General features: G+C 37.5%; 6 protein-coding genes and 1 pseudogene across 6 annotated transcripts; 2 read left to right on the top strand and 5 right to left on the bottom strand.

Annotated features, from left to right (window-relative positions):
• Positions 1 to 332: 332 nt before the first annotated feature.
• Positions 333 to 3,251, top strand: LOC18021051. The gene is made up of 5 exons (XM_006404249.2): positions 333 to 753; positions 1,514 to 1,647; positions 1,776 to 1,923; positions 2,793 to 2,899; positions 3,012 to 3,251. Exons 1-5 carry the CDS (start codon positions 420 to 422, stop codon positions 3,051 to 3,053), a joined length of 765 nt encoding a protein of 254 aa, XP_006404312.1. The 5' UTR covers positions 333 to 419; the 3' UTR covers positions 3,054 to 3,251.
• A 1,162-nt stretch (positions 3,252 to 4,413) lies between these two features.
• Positions 4,414 to 7,587, bottom strand: LOC18021050 (E3 ubiquitin-protein ligase SIS3). The gene is made up of 10 exons (XM_006404247.2): positions 7,368 to 7,587; positions 7,185 to 7,223; positions 6,837 to 6,903; positions 6,631 to 6,704; positions 6,090 to 6,228; positions 5,910 to 6,002; positions 5,772 to 5,837; positions 5,510 to 5,629; positions 5,114 to 5,227; positions 4,414 to 4,984 (listed from the first exon to the last, which is right to left on the bottom strand). Exons 1-10 carry the CDS (start codon positions 7,394 to 7,396, stop codon positions 4,646 to 4,648), a joined length of 1,080 nt encoding a protein of 359 aa, XP_006404310.2. The 5' UTR covers positions 7,397 to 7,587; the 3' UTR covers positions 4,414 to 4,645.
• Positions 7,588 to 8,303: 716 nt separating this feature from the next.
• Positions 8,304 to 11,323, bottom strand: LOC18021048 (aldehyde dehydrogenase family 2 member B4, mitochondrial). Its single transcript, XM_006404245.2, has 11 exons — positions 11,131 to 11,323; positions 10,718 to 10,855; positions 10,452 to 10,594; positions 10,204 to 10,357; positions 9,879 to 10,108; positions 9,695 to 9,784; positions 9,441 to 9,614; positions 9,223 to 9,360; positions 9,003 to 9,140; positions 8,857 to 8,918; positions 8,304 to 8,771 (listed from the first exon to the last, which is right to left on the bottom strand). The coding sequence occupies exons 1-11, from the start codon at positions 11,204 to 11,206 to the stop codon at positions 8,498 to 8,500; spliced, it is 1,617 nt and encodes a 538-aa protein (XP_006404308.1). The 5' UTR covers positions 11,207 to 11,323; the 3' UTR covers positions 8,304 to 8,497.
• A 1,232-nt stretch (positions 11,324 to 12,555) lies between these two features.
• On the bottom strand, positions 12,556 to 15,193 carry LOC18021047 (probable cyclic nucleotide-gated ion channel 16). The gene is made up of 7 exons (XM_006404244.1): positions 14,714 to 15,193; positions 14,411 to 14,626; positions 14,021 to 14,337; positions 13,829 to 13,940; positions 13,508 to 13,744; positions 13,030 to 13,424; positions 12,556 to 12,925 (listed from the first exon to the last, which is right to left on the bottom strand). Exons 1-7 carry the CDS (start codon positions 15,191 to 15,193, stop codon positions 12,556 to 12,558), a joined length of 2,127 nt encoding a protein of 708 aa, XP_006404307.1.
• Positions 15,194 to 15,495: 302 nt separating this feature from the next.
• Positions 15,496 to 16,071, top strand: LOC18021046. The gene has a single exon (XM_006404243.2). The coding sequence runs from the start codon at positions 15,502 to 15,504 to the stop codon at positions 15,880 to 15,882; it is 381 nt and encodes a 126-aa protein (XP_006404306.1). The 5' UTR covers positions 15,496 to 15,501; the 3' UTR covers positions 15,883 to 16,071.
• Positions 16,072 to 16,314: 243 nt separating this feature from the next.
• On the bottom strand, positions 16,315 to 17,185 carry LOC18021045 (annotated as a pseudogene).
• A 643-nt stretch (positions 17,186 to 17,828) lies between these two features.
• LOC18021044 (RING-H2 finger protein ATL48) lies at positions 17,829 to 19,161 on the bottom strand. Its single transcript, XM_006404241.2, has 2 exons — positions 18,986 to 19,161; positions 17,829 to 18,235 (listed from the first exon to the last, which is right to left on the bottom strand). The coding sequence occupies exons 1-2, from the start codon at positions 19,059 to 19,061 to the stop codon at positions 18,066 to 18,068; spliced, it is 246 nt and encodes an 81-aa protein (XP_006404304.1). The 5' UTR covers positions 19,062 to 19,161; the 3' UTR covers positions 17,829 to 18,065.
• Positions 19,162 to 20,854: the final 1,693 nt, after the last annotated feature.

Raw genomic sequence — 20,854 nt, 5'->3', positions numbered from 1 at the left:
AAATTATTTTTGATGAACACTGCGTTCTATATAATTACAATAATTAAAAAACAAAAATCATTCTAGTTCATTCCAAATTAGGTACCATGCCTTTACTGCTTTACTTAATTATTTTTTGTTACCTGTATATATAATTTATTTTTAAGTTTTTAATATGTTCACACCACACACACATATATGTTTTTTTTTTCTGAATAATACTTTATTTCTCTTCTGCCACATACACACATATATGTTTTTTTTTGTTGGAGCAAAGTATATTTAATTATTTATCTACAGAAATCTGAGTGTTTGTATATATCATTTTCCACTTGTGGTCTCTCTGACTCTCTCTCACATCCTTTTGGTATAATTAGAAAGAGGGGAACATGTTTTTGAGTTGTTGTTGAGATATTTACATCAAAACCCTCCCAACAACCATGGCCTCGCTTCCGGTGAAGCCTCTACCTTCTGGCCATGTACAGCTTCTCCGCTGGAATCTCATTACTCCGGCGGTTTCGAGAGATCCGTCAAAGGTTTCCGCCAGTTTTAAAAGCCAGCAATTCTTAGGACTCTCTTCTTATCTATGTTTTGATGAATCTGTGAGGCATATAAGGAGCCTCAGGTCTACTCGCCGGCGAGTAAGCAAAAACGCCGGCGTCTCTACGCCGGTGGCTTCTGCTGAGGACTTTCCAGCGGTTTCTTGGGATTCTTGGAAGCCAGACAAGACCACGGCGGCCCCGTCGCTGAGTGACGTCATTTGGCCTGCAGCAGGTAATTAGTAATTGATTCTGTTCACCGGAGAAATTATTATACATGTTCACTTTGTTGTAAATAGTCTAAGTTGATATTATTTCAATTCTCTTAAATTGGATTAGGTTATGAACTCGTTTTATATCATGCAAACTACGAATCTCATTTTGAAAAATTAAGGATAAGAGAAAAAAAAGGAATAAATAGGAAAATAAATTACAATATTGATTAGACAGCAATTTTCTTTGTCCGAAGAGTAGGGAAGAGAGAGAGAGAGACAGGGAGATCAAGCCTCTTCCAACGACCAAATAGCTATTGATAATAGCCTAATAGGATATGAATCTAACTGTTCGAGGTTGACCAATTCTCGATCTTAGTAAGAATTATGATTCTTAATATTCTTCTAATGTTTGTGACTTTGATTAAATTATACATTCGATAATTGTCATCGTATATCAATTTTTTTTTGGGTTGACCGCGTCTATCAAATTCTATAAATTACTTTTGGTTTTATCATTTTATATATTGTTATAAATATCTCAAATGAGAAACAAACATAGTATAAAACTATAATCTAGACATGTCATTTTGTTATAAATTTTAACATGCATGCAAAAGAATTGAATTACTTGGTTTCTTTACTGGATTATATACATATGTATGTAATCTTCATATTATGGTTTACCTTCAATCTAAAACTGGTTTTGTTTACTTTATTTTACATATAGATATATATATTTAAAAGATTAATATGTGTTTGTTAATTTTTGTATGACAAAAGGAGCGTTTGCGGCGATGGCGATAATGGGAAGAATAGATCAAATATTAAACCCTAAAGGGATCTCAATGTCGGTTGCACCACTTGGTGCCGTCTCTGCCATTCTCTTCACCAATCCTTCTGCACCTGCTGCTCGGGTAATTTCATAAAAGCGTTTCCTTTTCTTGCGTTTGAAACGCTATTTGAAAAAAAACGCAGCCTTAAATTGCAAGCTACTTTTGATGATCATAATTAACGGTGATGGGTTCATGTGTTTTTATTTCAGAAATACAATATATTCATGGCTCAAATAGGTTGCGCAGCCATTGGCGTGTTGGCGTTTTCTGTCTTTGGGCCCGGTTGGCTAGCCCGCAGCACCGCCCTCGCCGCCTCCATCGCGTTTATGATCATTGCTCGTGCCAATCATCCGCCTGGTAACTTCATTCTACTTTTTATATTTTTTCTATTTTATGAAAGTTTATAAATTTATCATTACTATAACCTTGAACTTGCATATTTTATACTTGATCATCCTAACTAGCAAGAAACTAAAATAACAATAATCAGAATTCTTAATATTCTTTTTGTAAAGGTGGCATATATGAGAACTATATATACAATAATTCTCCACGCTAAACATATATTAATAGTGCGCCAGGAAAGTCCAAAGAGAGTGGAAACTATTGTATAAAACAAAAAAAAATATATGAAAAACATATATAAAGAAAAAATAGAAATAAAAATAAAGTTATCAATAGATAGTCCTAGCTACCAATATTATTTTGAAATATGGAATCTGGAATCCCTCCCATTTCCAAATGGAAAATGAAATTAGCTCAATTGATATCATACTCCTATAATATGAGGATTTTGGAGTGAAACATGCATTATTAAAAATTAAAAAGCAATTAAAGAGTGGCAGTATTATAGTATATTGAATAGTGCAGGTTTTTCTTCCGGATTTTGGTCAAATATCGAATTCTTCCACCTTTAAAACTCTTATTATTAGCTCTTGATCAACTACGTGAGACATTGTAATCCGGAGATTGGTTTGAATGTCAATATAATTTTCCTTGTTTATAAAAGAAAAGCATGAATATTGTGTTAGGTTCTATACAATACGGAGATATTCAAGTTTCAACGGCCTCATGAATAAAACAGAAAAGATTTATAAATTTCACTTTGTTGTGTATATATATATATATATATAGGTAATTTTCTATCAATGTGTTTGGACGTTTTCTCTACGAATAATAATAGGTTCATCTTTGATATGGTTTGTATATATCTTTGAAAAAAACAGCGGCGAGTTTACCACTAATGTTTATAGACGGAGCAAAGTTACAAAAGTTGAACTTTTGGTACGCATTATTCCCAGGTGCAGCCGCTTGTATCCTCCTCTGCTTCCTCGTAAGCCTTTCCTTAAGTTACCTTCTCAATATCCTTCTCCTACATATATGTATATCTTCTCATCTGTTTTTCGTTCTCTGAAAATATTTGATTAGATGTTTAAACTTTGCAGCAAGAGATCGTGTGTTACTTGAAAGAGAACTTGAAATTTTGACGAAAGGAAAGGGACACGTGTTTATATATACATATATATACACACATATTGGTGGAGGAGATCCTGTGCAGATTTTTGATTCATGTTAGACGTTTATGGTAGATGGTCGACGTTTTCGCACCCCATATATAAGTGAATATATACAAACAAATATGTATACGTTTCTACAAAACTTGTAATTTACTTTTCTTTCCATTTTTGGTCTTTATGCTGAGCTCAATTATTTTAGTGAAATAATAATACGAATCAATGTATCATCATAGAGATATACACATGGTAGAATATCGTACGTAGAGTGTTTTCATCTTGAACAAAAAAAAAAGAAGTTACATGCAATCATGCGATCGATCAATTAATGGACGATCGTGTTTGTGTGACGGTGATTAAACTCATGATGTTCAAAATAAAAAACTCACGGAGTAAGTTATTTAGGCTTTTTTTGGATTTCTTTCCAGTATCTACGGCACTATAGCTTGCCACTAGTTATACAAAAATTCACAAAAATTTTAACGATTATCCTTCCAATCAATGGTTACAATCAACATTACCTGGTGGTTTTAAGCAAATTATATCTACATATATGATATATGTAAAGAACGATGTGATCGAATCGCTCAACTACATCATGTGGAGTCGCCAAGTTCATTCTTAAATAGCGTGGATGATTATTGAAACCTTTTCATATCAATCAAATAGTATTTATCTCATTCGCAATTAGCCATTACTCATAGCAACTTTATGAAGTATGCAAATAATTATTCTTAAATAGCTTGGATGATTATTGAAAGCTACTATATAATCACTTCTACCTGATTTAATTATTTGGTAGCTATATTTTTCATCTCTCGTAGAAGCAATCGATTATCTTATATTTAAGTAAGTTGCACAATGATCGTGAAGATGTGATCAGTGGATATGCAAAATGACTCTAGGACTCTCTATTTAGTAAACAACCAGACTGGATTAGGGAGTGAGTTTACAAAACTAACTTCAGATTGTGATAAAGGGCTGCACGTAGGTTTCGCGCGAGAAAAACATGCTATTCGTTCATTACCCAAAAAAATCACATGACATGATATGTATGGTAGTGTTAAAAACATAGCATGTATTTTAATCACACTAGTGTTTTAACATCCGGACATTATTGAGGTTAGTTTTAACATCCGGACACAAACATCAAGCTTACGCAGATAATTATTATTGAGCTGATAAGGTATACAGTATATGTTAATCCTGAAATTAATGATTTGTTCGCATGATTTGGGTGAACTAAGATAAAAAAAAAATTGGTCTTCACCTGAAAGGCTGAAACTAGTAAAGGTATCTGAACAACATTCACTACCGTTAAAGAGTTTGGACATCATGAACAATTCTTCATTCTTACCAAATGTAAAACCCCCAAAGATTGTTGTTTACTCTTCTTTATAAACCCAATTTATTTACATCGTAAGACTGTCAAAGGTGAAAATTTTCAAGGGGTGGTGGGGGTAAGGAAAACACGAGTCAAAATGATTTTTTTTTGTTTCTTCTTAAATCAGTGAAGAGTTAGTATTGAGTAGAGTTTCCATAGACTCACACTCAACACTACTCTCTCATCTCCGGGATGGAGATAGATCGGCCAAGACAGGAGGAACCCCACCATTCTCTGCAGTCTCCAGAGCGATGTCTGTGTGTACAGGGTGAATTAAAGATGATTGAGGTCTCAAAGAGTAGCTCTCGCTTTGAGGGTGGCTTCTCATGTACCGAGCTTCTGTTGTTTCCGTGTTCCCTTGTGAGGCCTGTTGTGTTTCTGAGCTCTGGAGGTTTGATAATGCACTGAGATCTAGGTCTGGAAAAACCGAGCACCGGCACCGAGGACATTTCACGTTTAAACGCAGCCACTGGTCTATGCACTCCACATGGAAATTATGTGCGCAAGGTAAACCTCTAACCTGTGATATTCAAACAAATTCCGCTCGTTATTGAGACGAGGAAATCACACAAGCACAGTATTGAAGCAAAACTATTGTTCAGTTAATCCCTAGCAATGGAGAAAATTTAGAGAATATTATGTTTAGCACCTCATGTCCAATATGGAACTCCTCTAAGCAGATCAAGCATTCGCCGCAATCATCTGGGACAGCTTTTAACCTGAACTTTGGAAGTTCTTGAATAAGAGCTTCCACAGCTTCTGTCTGTTTATCAAAGCATCAAGCATTAGATGTTTGGGATCTTGAGACGGAGATATGGTAGAAGTTAATTTCGACATAATCACAGCTCGCCAATGATATGTTCTTCGACATCATTGGTAAAGAGGATTTCTCGTTCTCTAGAGGCTAATCTCCCTCAGGTACAGAAAAATATAACTATTGAGTATGTGAGATTGAAATCAATAACGCATAGAGTAGCTTCGAGTCATATTTATCTTAGGGACAAGTTAGATGATTAACGTGCTGAGAATAAACGACCAGACTTGCCTGGGCTGGGGTCAAGTAGAGTCCAGGGTGGTATGTAGCAGCATCTTGACTTATGCCTCTCATCTCTAGGCCTGCGGCTTCAAATGCCCAGTCAGGTACCCTAATCATGTCAACTAAAATCTGGGCACAAGAAATCAGATATTGAAAAGTGTCAGAGACTAATTCCAACTTAGCACTTAGAAAAAAATCATAATAACCAACTGCGAAAATGATCTTCTTGTATAACAGAACTGAAGCTGAATAAGCGGATCCTGAAACCTACCCCGAACTCTGAAATAGGAATTCCCTGCTGAGCACGTAATACGTGTACTTGTCTTCGCGCCAACCACTATCAAGTAAACTCATATAAGTCGGGTTTCCTCTTCAGACCAACCAAGAAAAAGCTTGATAAAAAATATACCTTTCCGACACAGATGCAAGCAATGCAGAGGAGGCCACAGTAGCTGAACATCAGCCAAATGAGGAAACCCCACTTTTGGCCTTCTTCAGGTAACTATCGCAAGGGAAATACATAATACCTCAGCATCAGGATTTGCAACAAGCATAATCATATGACATGATGATCATAAAAACTGCTTACACAGCTTCTTGCTTTTCTAAACCAGATTGTTCCGATTACAGTCCAAGCCCACAGAAATGGATACAGCAGCAGAGATAGGAGAGACAGGACCACCACTCTCCCACAAAACCCGGCGTTTCGCTGTTGACTTCCAAAGTCCCTAATAGACAAAATGTTCATACCAGAAATCAATGTGAAATAAACTAACCAGACAATTCATACAACTTTGCTACCTAGCAAGATTTAGACACGTTGCATATAGCTAATTCTGAGGTCAAGCTTGCAATTCTAAAGATAATTAACCCAAAGTAGTGTAAGATTCTACTCGACTGTAACTGCATATATAGTTGATGTTACCAATCTACCATATTTTGTTTCATAATCGAATCCTTTTCAATGAATTACATGCTTATCTGAGGAATAAGGGTAGCCAAGAAGAACAGATTAAGCAAAAAGATTATACTTTTAATAACAACTCCAGGAAAATCATGAAGATTCCAAATTTTCAACACGTTCAAATTCACGGTAACTCTATGACTATGGAACTTAAGATGGGACTTACAAGCCAAGTCCAGCAGCAAGACCATTGTCAACAAACATGAAGACGCGGAAGATAAACACGGTGGTGTAATCGACCTGAAGTAATAAAGACAAACAAAACCGTGAGAAAAATAACAAATTTTTAAGAGTCCAATGAAAGGAAAACAAAAGAATATGAAGCTGGTCATAAGAAAGGGCAAGAAAAAGTAGTTGAAGTGAGGCACCTACCACTATCCATATATGCAACGGGAAATGGCACGATTGATATCTCTTCCAATTGATAGCCACAATGATTCTACAACGCAAAACCCATTAAGGAAACGAAATCGAGAAGTTATCTAGATCACCTTAAACACTAGTATAAGAAGACAATTCAGTACTAGTTCCTCGAATCCATGAGAACCAAAACTAAAATCGGATCTTCAGGAAAACGAAAAAAAAAAGGAACAAGGAGAAGAAGTAAAATTAACTCACGGGATTGAGAAGTTTCAGCTCGATCCAAGCAAGAACAAACAAATTGTAACGGAAAGAAAAAAAAAATCGCTGAATCGAACAAGCAGAGATATATAAGGATACACACTAGTTGCAAGCATCGACAAGAAGAACCCATCATACCTGCAAAAATTCATAACCCACAAAATCAGAAACCCCCAAAAAGTGAAGACACAAGACAGATACGAAATGGGATTCGAAGATCAAAATCGAAATTCGTCTCCTTTAGATCGACCCAAGTAAAAAGAAGAATGAAGGAGAGCTCACCACTTGAAATCGACACCTCTCATCGCCATGAGAGAGGTGGAAGGGAGTTAAAATCCGAGAATCCGAGAGAAGGGGAGAAACCCTAAGAAACTTTAAATATCAAAATGCTTGAATCGAATCAGAAATAGGAACCTGAATCATCAGCTGATGCCAGTATCTAGCGGATTTAGGATCGTCGACTGAGAAAGGAGAAAGAGGGATTTTGGAGCCAAAGTAAAGTAGAGCAATTGCGATGGAGTAAAATGGAAAATTAAACGGAAACCTCTGGCTTAACAAGAAGGATTCCCGATTTGACAGATCAGGTTGGTTCAAGTTTAAGGAAAAAAACAAAAGATTAGTACTTTATTAGGTTCATCTTATATAATAATCTAACCTAACAATTCGTCTTAATTTAATTTCCCTACAAGCTCTCTGTTACATGATTAATTTTACAAAACAAAATAAAGGTATCATACAATAATTAATTATATTTTTTCCGATGATAGCTCATTCTAAAAGAGGAAAGTTATTTATTTAAATATCGAAACTCAAATATGTTATAAGTTATATAGATATTAATTTAGTTAATGAACCAATTTTTGGAATGATTTTTTTATTAATCTATCGAACATTAATTTATAAGAAAATTTACTGTATTTGTTGAATATTAAAAATCAAAATCAACACAATTTCTTGATAATTTGTAATCAATTTTATAACATTTATATTGTAGAAGTTAGATGAGAAGGTTGTATTCTGTGATCAATGTTACTTTCTGAAGGTTTTTTTAACCATCAAATGTTGAGGTATATAATAAATAAATAAAAATTAACCTATCTTTTTTTTCCCCAAGGAAAACATGTCCTGTAATTCCGATAGAATCTGTAAATAATAATTAGCTCCAGCCTCCATGTAATATTCAATTTTCCACAAATTATATAAACCAAAACACAAGGCTAATTGTAACAGCTATTATATGATATACGAGGGGAAACAAGTTACAAAGACTTTACAGTGAGAGCTTGATTACACAATTATTACAGTGTATCACAACGAACCGTTACTCTTTAAGTAACAAACCCTGGTCTTAAATTTTAGAGTCTATTCTTTTATTCAACAATTTATGATAGAAAGAAACTCCAGAGATAGGATCAGATCCAGGCAGGGTTATTAAGAGGAGTGACAACTGCCTTGACCTGCAAGTAATTATTGAGACTGTAAATGCCTTTCTCTCTTCCATTGCCACTCATCTTGTAACCACCAAAGGGAATGGCTGCGTCAAAGACGTCGAAGCAGTTAACCCAAACGGTTCCAGCTTTCAATGCCCTCGAAACCCTATTCGCAGTGTCCAGGCTCTTTGTGAATACCCCTGCGGCTAGACCGTACCTCGTCTCGTTTGCCCTCTTAATCACCTCATCCACATCCCTAAATATCAAAACATCCTAAATCATCATCTTCACTAAACTGTGACTTGTGTTTTGGTTACTAGATTTGTAGCAGCTCTACGTACCTGAACTTCAAGATTGATTGGACTGGACCGAAAATCTCGTCTTGAGCGATAAGCATGTCGTCCTGTATATTTGACCGAGAGGGATATATCACGGTTAATGCCATAGAGAATCGGAACAGAAGACCATTAAAGAAGTCTTTTATTACCTTAACGTTAGAGAAGACTGTAGGTTGAATGAAGTAGCCTTTTTTCCCAAACTGGTCACCACCACATTCAAGAGTAGCATTGCTTTCCACACCTGACCTTATGTACTTCATCACTTTCTCGAATTGTTTTAAATCGATCTATTACAAAGAAAAATCCAAATCAACAAAGGAAAAACAAAGAAGAATCCTTTTGATGTTATAAAGAATGTGTAGGTGTAACCTGAGGACCCTGTTCAGTGCCTTTCTTGAAAGGATCACCAACCACACGTTTCAATGCGCGTGCCTTTGCTTTCTCAACAAACTCATCATACACTTTCTCATGAACATATGTCCGAGACCCCGCGCAGCAACATTGCCCCTAACAAAAACATTACATTTAACATTACCTCAAGAACTAGCTAAGAAATTGAGTAAGCAATGTCAAGTCTTGAAAAAAACCTGGTTGAAGAAGAGAGCAAAGTGTGCAAGCTCTACAGCTTTATTGATATCAGCATCTTCAAATACTATGAACGGCGATTTCCCTCCAAGTTCCAGAGTTACCGGCTTGAGATTGCTGTTAGCAGCCAATCCAAGTATAACTTTGCCTGTATCAGTCGATCCTGTGAAAGCAAGCTGCAGGAAAAAAAAGAACATAAACTTAGTCTCTTAAAGAAGTTTAAGAGCAAGCAAATAGAGATATCTCATATCTCTACCTTGTCTACATCCATGTGACTCGCGAGGGAAGCACCTGCGGTTGGACCGAATCCAGAAACTATATTCAGAACACCTGGAGGAAGACCCGCCTATATCATAAACATTAAGAAGCATTGTTAGTGATAAAAGGCTTTTTCTTTTCCTAGAAACAATGGAAAGTAGACGATGATATATGTATCTTACTTCAAGGAAAAGCTTGCCAACGTAGAAAGCAGTGAGAGGCGTTTGTTCAGCGGTTTTGAGGACAATGGTGTTACCACAAGCAAGAGCAGGACCAACTTTCCAAGCAAACATCAAAAGCGGAAAGTTCCACGGAATGATTTGTCCAGCTACTCCTATCGGTTCATGCAGTGTCTGGACATGATAGTTTCCATCAGCTGGAACTGTAAGCCCATGAATCTTATCCGCCCATCCTATAAATCAAGAATGTTCATCCACAGAACTTAACAGCAAAAACAAGAAAAATTTCAGAGAATTCTCGAGATTTTTCGGTTAATGATTTCAAAACCAGCATAGTAGCGGAACAATCTTGCGAGCATTGGAATCTCTGATGTTTTGGCTTGCTCATAAGTCTTCCCATTGTCCCATGACTCTAGTGACGCGAGCTGTTCGCTGTGTTTCTCAACAAGATCTGCGAACCTCAGCATTATCCTTGACCTTTCCTGAAATTCCAAACCCAAAATGCCAACCAGACCATTACAGATTATAAAGTTCACAAATTTCAAGACTCAAGAACAGTGTTATTCATATATATACATAAGCAGTCATCTTAGGCCAAGGTCCTTCATCAAAGGCCTTCCTTGCAGCTTTCACAGCTCGATTGATATCTTCAGCATCACCTTCAGCTACGTGAGCAATGACTTCGCCTGTGCGCGGATCAAGAGTTGGAAACGTCTTACCTAAACCCCCAAACCCCAAAAACCAACCATTAGTGGTCATGGAAACTGAAATCTCAAGACTTTAAAAACTTTGCCTTCCTCTGTTACTGAACAGAACACTTTAAAAATGAAAACTTTACCCACCAGAAGCAGCGTCTACGAAGTTCCCATCGATGAGGAGCTGTGTGTGAGAAACTTGAACCGACGGGCTTATGATTTCTTCAGCTGCAGAAGAGGTTCCGAATCTCCTTGCGATCCTACTTCCATTGTAACAATTTCTCCCTGAAAATCGTCTATGTTTAACACTAGATTTCGCCTAAGATCCAGACATCAAATCATCTAATTTCCGGTCTATTTTATTGGTATACAACTCACTGAACTTGTGCTAACTTCCCCCACATGAACGTGATTACCAGTATATTTAAAACATACTTGAATCCATCTATTACAATTTTACAACTAAGTTGAAACAAGAACACGTTTTTATGGAGATTCACTGAATCAGAGCAGAGACACAGATATATAGAACAGGAGTTAGTTTTGTATGTATGAGTTACCTTGAGAACGAAACAGAAAAGGAGAGGAAGCAGAAAAGGATCGATATAATAGAGAAGACACTCTACGAGCTGCCATGGATGCAAACTTCAAAGTTCTTATCTTTTTTCTTGGGTTTATCTCTCTCTCTCTCTCTCTCTCTCTCTCTAATGGGATTTATATTTTGATTTCAACGACGAAGAAATTAACGGTGAAGATCTCACACATGTCGCTTAAATTGCACTCTCTTGGTGTGGTGTTGCCGTACTTTGAATGGCTATTGACTAGTTTACGTATTGTCCGTTTTCCAATAAACTAAAAAATTATTACTGTCAGATAATATTTTTATTTTATAAGATATGATGAAAATAATATTGTAAGAAAATAAGAAAGAGATTATTTTTTCTTTAAATAAGACAAAGACCTATGCGTTGTCCGTTTTGCAATTAAGACAAAAAGATCTCTGATTTTACAAATATTTTTATTTCTTCCATTTTAGCTCCATCTGCAGAAGAAAATTAATTAACTTTGGATATAATTGGAAAATTATATAAATATATATTTGTCTATAATTGAAAAATTATACTTAAAAGAAATATAAGATGATGCAATAGTTCATAGTTGCATGTTATGGTGTGATGTCGTTATCTAAGCGCGGTAGTTGTGTCATTTCTTCTATATGTTTTCATCTTTCTTGTAATTGTAGTTTTGTAGTCCGTTGACTGTTGATAAATGAAGAAAACATGATCTGATTTTTCTTATATTCTACAAGCCTAAAAATAAGGAGGTTTTATATTTGACTGCAGTCGGAAAAATCTACTGCGCAAAAGATTACTAATCAAGAAAATGATTGTAGTTTCGAAAAGACAAATGATTAAATTTGGGAAAAAAATGTGAGACACAGAAGCAGCGGAAGAAATCGGCGTTTGGGATCATTGTTAATACTGGAGCGCCAAATTAGTTTTTATTTCTTATGATTGTATTTATATATAATATGCAAAGATTTTTTCACCCAAAAATATATATTACTTAGACGTTTATGTAATTGTAAGTATGTATACTTTCTTAGAAATTAGTATAGTTTTATTTCCATCATATGTGCGATTGTTATTGAACTGTTAATCTTATATTTTTCTAATTAGATATCTTTAAAATGATTTGAAAAGTTGAACCATAACAAAATAAATATCTATCAAACTTAATTGTGAAACCTACTAGGCTACTACTATCACAAAATAAGTCAATCCCCCAATAAAAGCGCTAGTAATAAAAGCTGTAGGAGCCAAGTATGCGTTGGATAGAAATCGACATGTCATCGACCAGACACAATTACTTTTAATCTGTAACAATGTCTCTTTATATACCTGATTAATAATATTGCTTACAACAAATCAAACCAGTACACGTCTGATGAAAAATCCTAAATGCACTGCTTCACAAATATAAAATCAGAAGAATCCTGGATCCTCGGGTTTAAACATTTTAGGCATCTTCAAAGTCGGATCATCAGGATCAATTCTTGTAGACCCTCTTTGGTTCCCTAAAACACCTCTCTTCGTATTAGCCGCAAACTTAGACGCTAATATCGTCGCATTCAAATTCTGATTATTGCTGCTGTTTTCATCTACGTTGTTACTACTTTCCGGCATGTTCTCTCCATATTGATATCCTCCATTATCGTTATCATCATCATCATAATAGTAATCGTCTCCTTCTTCTTGCATAGCTAACTCCATAGCTAACTTTCTCTTCCTGTATCGTCTCCACGCAGCTTGTATAAAACAAGTTCCCCAAGCTCTCCATTGATGCGAATAGTACCTGATCAAGAGTCAAAACGTAAAAAAAAAAAAAATCAAGAAACTCTAGCGTGTAAACCAAGAAACTTTAATTGCCTGTGAAGCAAGAAACGATCTATATATTACCTGAAAGCATGTTGAAGTTTCTTGCTGTGGAGGCGTCTGAATTGGTTAGCTACGAACTTCAAGTCCTCTGCTCGGAGAGCAAAAGCTTCTACTTCAGAGAGAGTCCTCACAGTTCTTGTGGACAAAGGGAGATTAAGGTTAACGTTTGGCATTAAAGCCCAAGTTAAGAGCTCTTCACCACAGAAATCTCCTGGTCTAAGCGTGATGGAGTTAAAGAATCCTGACCGTCCACCATCTGTAGTAGAACTCTCCATCTGACCTCTAATGATGAAAAGCATCTCGTTTACAGGATCACCTTCGCGGATCACGTGTGTATCTTTAGTGTTCAACGACGGAACTAAACGCTCGCAAATTGCGTCTAAGAGCTGGTCATCCATCTGTGCAAAGAATGGCACCTGGTAAAGAAACCAAAAATGTAGAATTAGGGTTTATAACTTGAGTAGAAAGTAATCAAAGTGTGGGGTTCCATGTGGCTTACACGGCGAACTAGGGCGAGACAGAGATGCCGTTGGATCTGTCTACGAAGATCCAATGGTAGTGCACGGAGGATGGCTTCTTCGTCGACTCCACGAGTGGTTAACCATTTGTATTGAACGAAACGCCTCACACGCTCTTGTAACTCCGGTGGCAATTGTCTGTGTCTCATCCATTCCTCTGTATCTCTTCTTCTGACTCTCCATTCGTCTAACCTAGCCGTGGTCGATTGTAGATAGTTCTTCAAGAAATTTGAAATCACTTAATAAGTCTCCATTGTTAAGTTATATAGGGAGAGAAATTGTATATGCATTGAAGAATTTACCTGAACATTGCCAATGAGATGAGAGAAGAAAACAAGACCAGCGACACATATGAAACAACTGAATATAGTCTCACTACTCAGTGTACTCGCTGCAAGACTCTGTCCATAAGAACTACATCAACCGAAACAACGAAACATCAGTATAGAAATTGCAAACATCCGTGGTTATATTTGATTCAAGATTAACCTAACCTGAGATTGCGGAGACCCCACCAAAGGCAGTAGAAGTATTTATCAAAGAAAGGAGAAGAAGTGACATCATTAGTGAAGGCATCACCAAACATACCAAACTGGAAATGTTGGTCATCATCATTACGTGCATCACAATTAGAGAGAACCCGAGTGATGCGCATCCAAGCTTGTCTACCTGGATCCTGCAACGATCCACAGTCTAGAAACAAGAGACTACACGAAGGTGAATGCGTTGCGTTCATCTCCTTAGTACATTCTCTTGTCCAGCATTCGTGCTGTCTCTGGATCGACAAAACGTACCAAACCGAGCCAAGAACCTAAAAAGGAAATGAAAATTGTGAAACAGAGGCATTGTTAGGTCACGATGGAGTAAGAGAAGGGGTTACTTACGTGGCTAACAAGTAAGTAGAGGACGAGATTGTAGGCTGCACCAGACCAGGCTGTTTTGGCTGCGACTCCGGTGGCTTTAATGATCCGACGGTTGAGAGGAAGCATGACGAGGAAGCGAGGCACGTATTGTATAAGTACGATCAAGGAAAGCGTGTGGTTCTGATGCGCTGCGTATCTGAATTCTCCAGCATTTGGTATCACAAACCAAATCATTATCTGATAAAAAACAGAGAGACTTCATTTTGCAGAACAGATCATATATCATCAATGAATCACACGTTTTCATTTTGATCCATTGAGTACCTGAGGAAGAGGAAGCGCGGCGGCGAGATCGATGACGAACTCGGATTTGAGGTAACGGACAGCGATTTCACGGCGATCCACGACGAGCTCGCCACGACCAAAGACTCTAGAAGATTTGGAGACAAAAGCGGTTTTGAATTTGAGGAAAACGTGGATGAGGAAGAAGAGATCGGCTAGGGTTCGGAAGAAGGTGACGAGGATGCCGAAACGGACGTCGATGGACATACAAGCGGTTCCGGCTTGGACGATGGGGAGATAAAAGTAGAGAGGGTCGAGGAAGAGAGCGAGGAGACAGGTGATGAGGAAGATGTGGTTCCATCTCGTGATTAGGTCACCGCCTGGATCGAGGGTTTTGTCACCGAGCTCGGAGAAGATAGATCGGCGGCGTTGGCTTTGGAGGTCGTTATTACGGTGACGGAGGGAGAACGCAGTCGGAAAATTGCGGAAGCGTGCGGAGGTGTAGAGGTGGAGGCTGCTCATTTCCAGGTTGCGTGTGGTTGAAGTTAATGGAAAGGGAGAGATTTGTGGAAGTAAAAGAATGAGATAATTTTGGAGACAGTTAAGGAGAGGAGAGAGACTGTGTGTGTGTGACTCTCACGAAAATAATCAAATACTTTTTGAGTAATATAAATGTATAAAAAATATATATATACAGGTGACGTGTTACATAAGTATCCTATGTTTGACCTAATCTTGATTAAAAATATAAAAATTGTGTAACCAATGGGTTGATTACAGCTTAATATAAAGTCACAAAACCTTTTCAACTCTGTTTCGACTCTTGTGGGATGGAAGTTGAGCGAGCAGATCCGGAGCCGGAGAATAACTCCGATCCGCTTCTTGGTCACTCTCCTTGCTGTTCTTGCCTCTCCGGCGATTTTCAAAGCAACCATGGCCAGGAGCCACGGTGGTGGGTACGGGCGATTCTGAAGATCAGAGAGTGGTCGGAGATCGTAGCTGGTCCACGGTGGAAGACTTTTATCCGTCGAATCAACGGCCATCGACGCCGACGCCGTGTTTGGCACGATAGCGCCAAGTACGATCCTTTGAGTTACAAGTTGAATTTCGAGGATGAAGAAGAAGAAGACGACAAAGCTGGATTCAGGAGCTTCTCGATGCGATACGCTTCTGTCCCCGTTGTTTCCGGTAAAGCTCCAGCCTTGAAATGATGTCTCAGGATAAGCGTTCTGCGTTTGGACTTGTGGCGGTGACGGCGTTTGAAAAGGTCTCTCGCGTCATGAGTTTTTGCGTTTCCTTTGTTTATTTGTTGTATACGTCAAGTTTGGTTTGAAAGTTACTCTGATCACGTGAATAGTATAACGAGGGTCTTAATATTTTTGATTGTATAATTTTACTGTTATTTCAGGATGGTTTGTTGTAGGAAAGAATATGATAAGTGGTTATTGAACAAGATATGTGTTTTCATTTCAATATTTTGTTCATGATTGAATTGATTCAGCTCTTAAATCTGCTGCCAAAACGAATGTTTACTCTGTTTTTCCCTTTGCACTTAAATCTTAAAACAATAAAGAAAATAAGGGAATATAGTGTAAAACTCATGAGTGAAGTAAAATCTATACAAAATAGAATGAAGTAAAATCTCAAATTTCCATGGCTTCGTGTTCTGCTCCTTCTCCAGTAGCCACCTCTGTGTTTGCAGGCACACTGAACATGTACTGGCTCTGATTCTCAACCAAATACTGCATCGATCTCTTTGTGTCTAAAAACAATCGATAAACTCTCTCAATGTCCTCAGTCTCCACGACCTTCCCTTTACGTTTCATGGAAGCCAGAGCAGCTGCATTGATTAGATGAATTGCGTACCTAAGCGAGGTATCACGTCCTATCAAAGTCAGAAGCTGTCTCGCCTCCTCGTTCATGTCGACGTCTTCTTCCTGGCACCGGATCTCCAAGATCTTTCTGATCTCATCTTCTGTGTAAGGTTGAGATGTGATGATGAGAAGACGGTCGAGGAGATCGATCGGGATCACATGTGCTGATCTCTGGTTTGTTCCTCGGATTGTTGTCACTCCTCTGTTCGTGGCCACGACGAGGATTGGAGACATGTCGTTTTCAAGGGCTCGGTTCAGGAAAGAGAAGCATTCGAAGTCGAGCATATGGACTTCATCGATGAAGAGAACGCTTGAGTCAAAGCCTCTGTTTTCGACATGTCGAGAGAGAAGAGCTCGCTTCCTGCGATCATGGTGAAAGGGGCTTCCTTCCAAGCGATTTGGCCATACCCATCGCAATCGCGGTTTTACCCGTTCCGGGTTGACCGCTAAGAGGATTGCCCGGCCGGCAATTTTGCCTTATCATCTCGACGATTACTCCTGCGGCTTTGCGCGCTTTCACTTGACCCACCATTCCTTCCGATACAGCTCGTGGCTCGAGCGCTGAGTCTAGACCTAAGCCTTGTATGTGAGAGTGTGCTCCGATTCGCTCTAATCTGGTCAAGTCTCGACTCTCCGCCATTCTCGGTTGTTTACTCGCCGGCTAATGGCTATTGAGGCGGCGGAATGAGAGAGGCTTGGGGTTTTGGGAAGGGTTTATTAATTAGAGGTATGATTTATACAAAGATTTTAGAAATTTACAGGAAAAAAGAAATTTTTTTGACCCGATATACAGTATTTTCTTATTTAAGAGGGAGGGCCAGAGAAAAGTTTTCATTTTTCTTCTTTGTTCAACAACATTCCTCTTTTTACTCAACGATACATACACAAAGGAAAGAATCAATGCCGGTGATGGAGCTGAGGGGAGGAGGAAGAGATATCTGGGCTGGGTTGAAACTGCGATTTTGAAAAAAGCTGGGGGATTTTTGAGAAATTTCAAAATTAAGTGGAAGATACCGAGGAAGACGATGATCAGAGCAAGTACAGAGAAAACACCAAACACAAAACAGAGATTATAGAGCTTGAAAATGGATCTTTCTGGTTCATAAGAGTTATTGTTGCTGCAGATAATGATTTAGGTGAAAGAGCTTATGTTTCATGAATTTCAGACAGATAAAATCACCCTACGCATTTTGTTTTCCAAAGAGACGCAGCAGTTTTGAGTTTGGCTCAGTTGATCGGTCTAAAGGAAACAAGAATCCAGTTTTAAGAACTTTGCTTGAAAGATAATAAAAAAATTTGGCAGATAGAGTAACAAAGATTTTCCGAGAATCTCCTCAAATCAATATAATCAATACACTTTTTTAGTTCTTAATTATTCAAATCATGTGATGTGCCCTTACAAGTTCTAAATCCTAGCAAGACCACAGATGTCTACTCTCGGAACGAGTGAGCACATACCTCTCCCCGCGCAATCTCCCTGAGTGTCATCTCATTTATGTTGAAGAACAAGTAGTTGCAGCTCATTTCTTCCACGGATTATCACCATAGTAATAGGCGGTTCCAACCATTAAAGCGACTGTAGCACCCTGGACGACCACTCTAGCTCTCATCAAAACCTGACCCATCTGAGAATTGCCTCTTCTGAAACTAATCAGCCCAGCCGTGAGCACTCCCGCAGTCATAAGTGCGCCTGCAATGAGTATTAGCAAGGAATGATCAGTTTTGACCAAGGAAAACAGTGGAGCATATCCAGAGAGCATAAACCAATTCCAAATTTGAGTATTCCTCAATAATTATCTCATCGGAACACTTTCCACATAGTGGAAGCCATGGCTTTTGTCACTGATTGAAACAATCAGTCTTCATACTTGAATAAACATGGAATTGCTAGCTGAGGTCCAAGTTACAATTTTTCATACAATTTAACATAATGTAAGAGCAATTCCAGAAGCTGATATCATAAACGAAGATGTTCTCACTGATTTCAAGTGTGTTTGCAGCTTCACAACAATCACTTACATCTATTATGATGTATGTTGTCCATATATATCTACCATCTATTATGATGGTTCACTGAATCATGAAACTTGAGATTCTCAGGGGCATAGAAAGAAACTCTGGTACAACACAGATCATTCATACCGACTCAAATGTGCAACAAAGACCCAAAATTGTATCTCAAATACATAGCCTTTTACTCAATTTAGAACGAGAACGAGGAACAAACTCATCTCCCATTTGATAAGCTGCCGAATTAGAGAATCCAAACTTTTGAATCCTATGATTCTGATTATGAATCAAAGAGAACAAGTAATTGTGTTCATAGATCGGACAGATAAACCAATCTATACATTCGAGGCCTAGAAAAGAAATGTTCGATTTTGGAATTGAGATCGAAAGAAATAGCAAATGACTGAGAGGTGCGAAAACGAAGACTAACCGAGAGGAACGAGAGGATTCCTGACCCGCTTCTTCTCCTGGAACAGATCTTCCATGTCTGGTTCTACCGAACTCATCTTCTTTCTCGATTAGGGAGAGAAGCAATGCGAAAACTAAGAAGGAAGAGGAAGAAGAAAAGAAAAAAAAGAAGAAGAAGAAGAGAACAAAGTATAAAGGCAGACACGCGTGGCTTGTTCGTCACCAGAGACCGTGAGACGACGGGGCGGTTCGGCGAAACGGGTCGGTTAACAGCTCATATAAATGGGCTCGGGTCGGGTTTAAGAGTGATGAAAAATTTTAAATGGGACCACACAAAATATAATCTACTGAGCCCTCTTATCATTAACAAAGTGTTGACAATTGAGAATTAACTTCATTTAGGTAGATTCGTTATGTGCTAAGCCAATCAGTCTGATTAATCATTTAACATTTGCCAAGCATATTCTACATAGATGAAAATTTTATCCAACAAAATGACAGTGATTTATATAAAAGGACTTAATTAGTTGTGGATGCTAAACCAATATGTACATTAGGAAATGAAAAACTTTTTGAATAGCCGCATATTAAAGACATTTTGTTCTATGTATCAGGAATTACTAAATTTTTTAAAAATGTGAAATCATTTAATGAATCCACAACCTTTATATATATATATATTATGTTAAAAGATTTCAATCGACTCGACCCTAAATGCATGAATTGTACACTGGATTGACATATCACTTACAGAGTCAAAACTACTAAAACTTGACTGACAATGTGAAAGTCAGCTCCAATGATACGTTCATTATTGAGAATATAGCGGCCTCTGATTCTCTAGACTAGAGACAAAATGGTGTAGTCGCCAATAACAAGAAATATTTTTATTCAGGAAATTATTTGTTTGTTGACTATCACATCATTTCCAATTATCTACTTTCTATTTCCTGTGTTTTGTTGACTATCACACCATTTCCAACCATCCACTATATAAATAATTTATAAATAAAAACAAAGAAGTACCACACTTGAGTTTTGACATTGGTGACAGTCTCATTTTGTCTCCAATCTAACAAATCAGGATCACCATGTTCTAATAAATGAACGAATCATTGGAACTAACTTTCACATTGTCATCAAATGTATCTTTCATTTAATTTTCATTTGAGTACAAGTGTGGGGGTGGAAGAACTCCATGACTGTTAGATTTACAAACTGATTCAACTTCAGTTTGTACGGTTTTTTCATTTTGTTGATGTTGAGAATGTGTTTTGCATTCTCTCGGAATATTTCAAATATGTTGTATCTTTCATCAAGGTCGTTCAATGGTATGAAGTGGTGGCTCCTCCACTTATTGTATAGTTTTAGTAAGTTTTTTTTCATTCTGTAGATTATTTTCATCGTAATAAAATCTACAAATAGTTTGAAAAAAAGAAAGCTAAACGACTGTTTTATCATCTTTTTATTTCTTTTTCTTTGATGATTAATTTTTGTAAGTTGAAAGATTAGGAAATGGATGTAAAGATGTATGTTGGGAAGAGAAGACTAATATATAGCTCTGTGAGGAGTTTAGATTTTCATTTGGTTAACTTTTAAGTTGATCACATTAAGTTTCTATATAAGTATTTAGTTCATCACACACATTATATGGGCAACTATAGTATTATAATATAATTTGTAAGTTGGACACATAATTCCAAGTGGTGTATGGATCAATTTAAATACTGCACTGAAAAAGTGTGATCATCACTGAAAATGCTTAACATTAAATTACCGACATCATAATATTATTGTTTTTGCATCTGGACAGATAAAGCAAACTACAACATAATCTTAACCTGCCACGTTTGATTTGTCCCATCTGGGTTGAACCTACTTGAAAAGTTAA

Source organism: Eutrema salsugineum, unplaced genomic scaffold (genome assembly GCF_000478725.1).
Source record: "Eutrema salsugineum unplaced genomic scaffold, Eutsalg1_0 scaffold_16, whole genome shotgun sequence".
NCBI lineage: Eukaryota > Viridiplantae > Streptophyta > Magnoliopsida > Brassicales > Brassicaceae > Eutrema > Eutrema salsugineum.
Note: the sequence above shows the minus strand (reverse complement) of the source record. Positions and strands in the feature narration are given on the sequence as shown.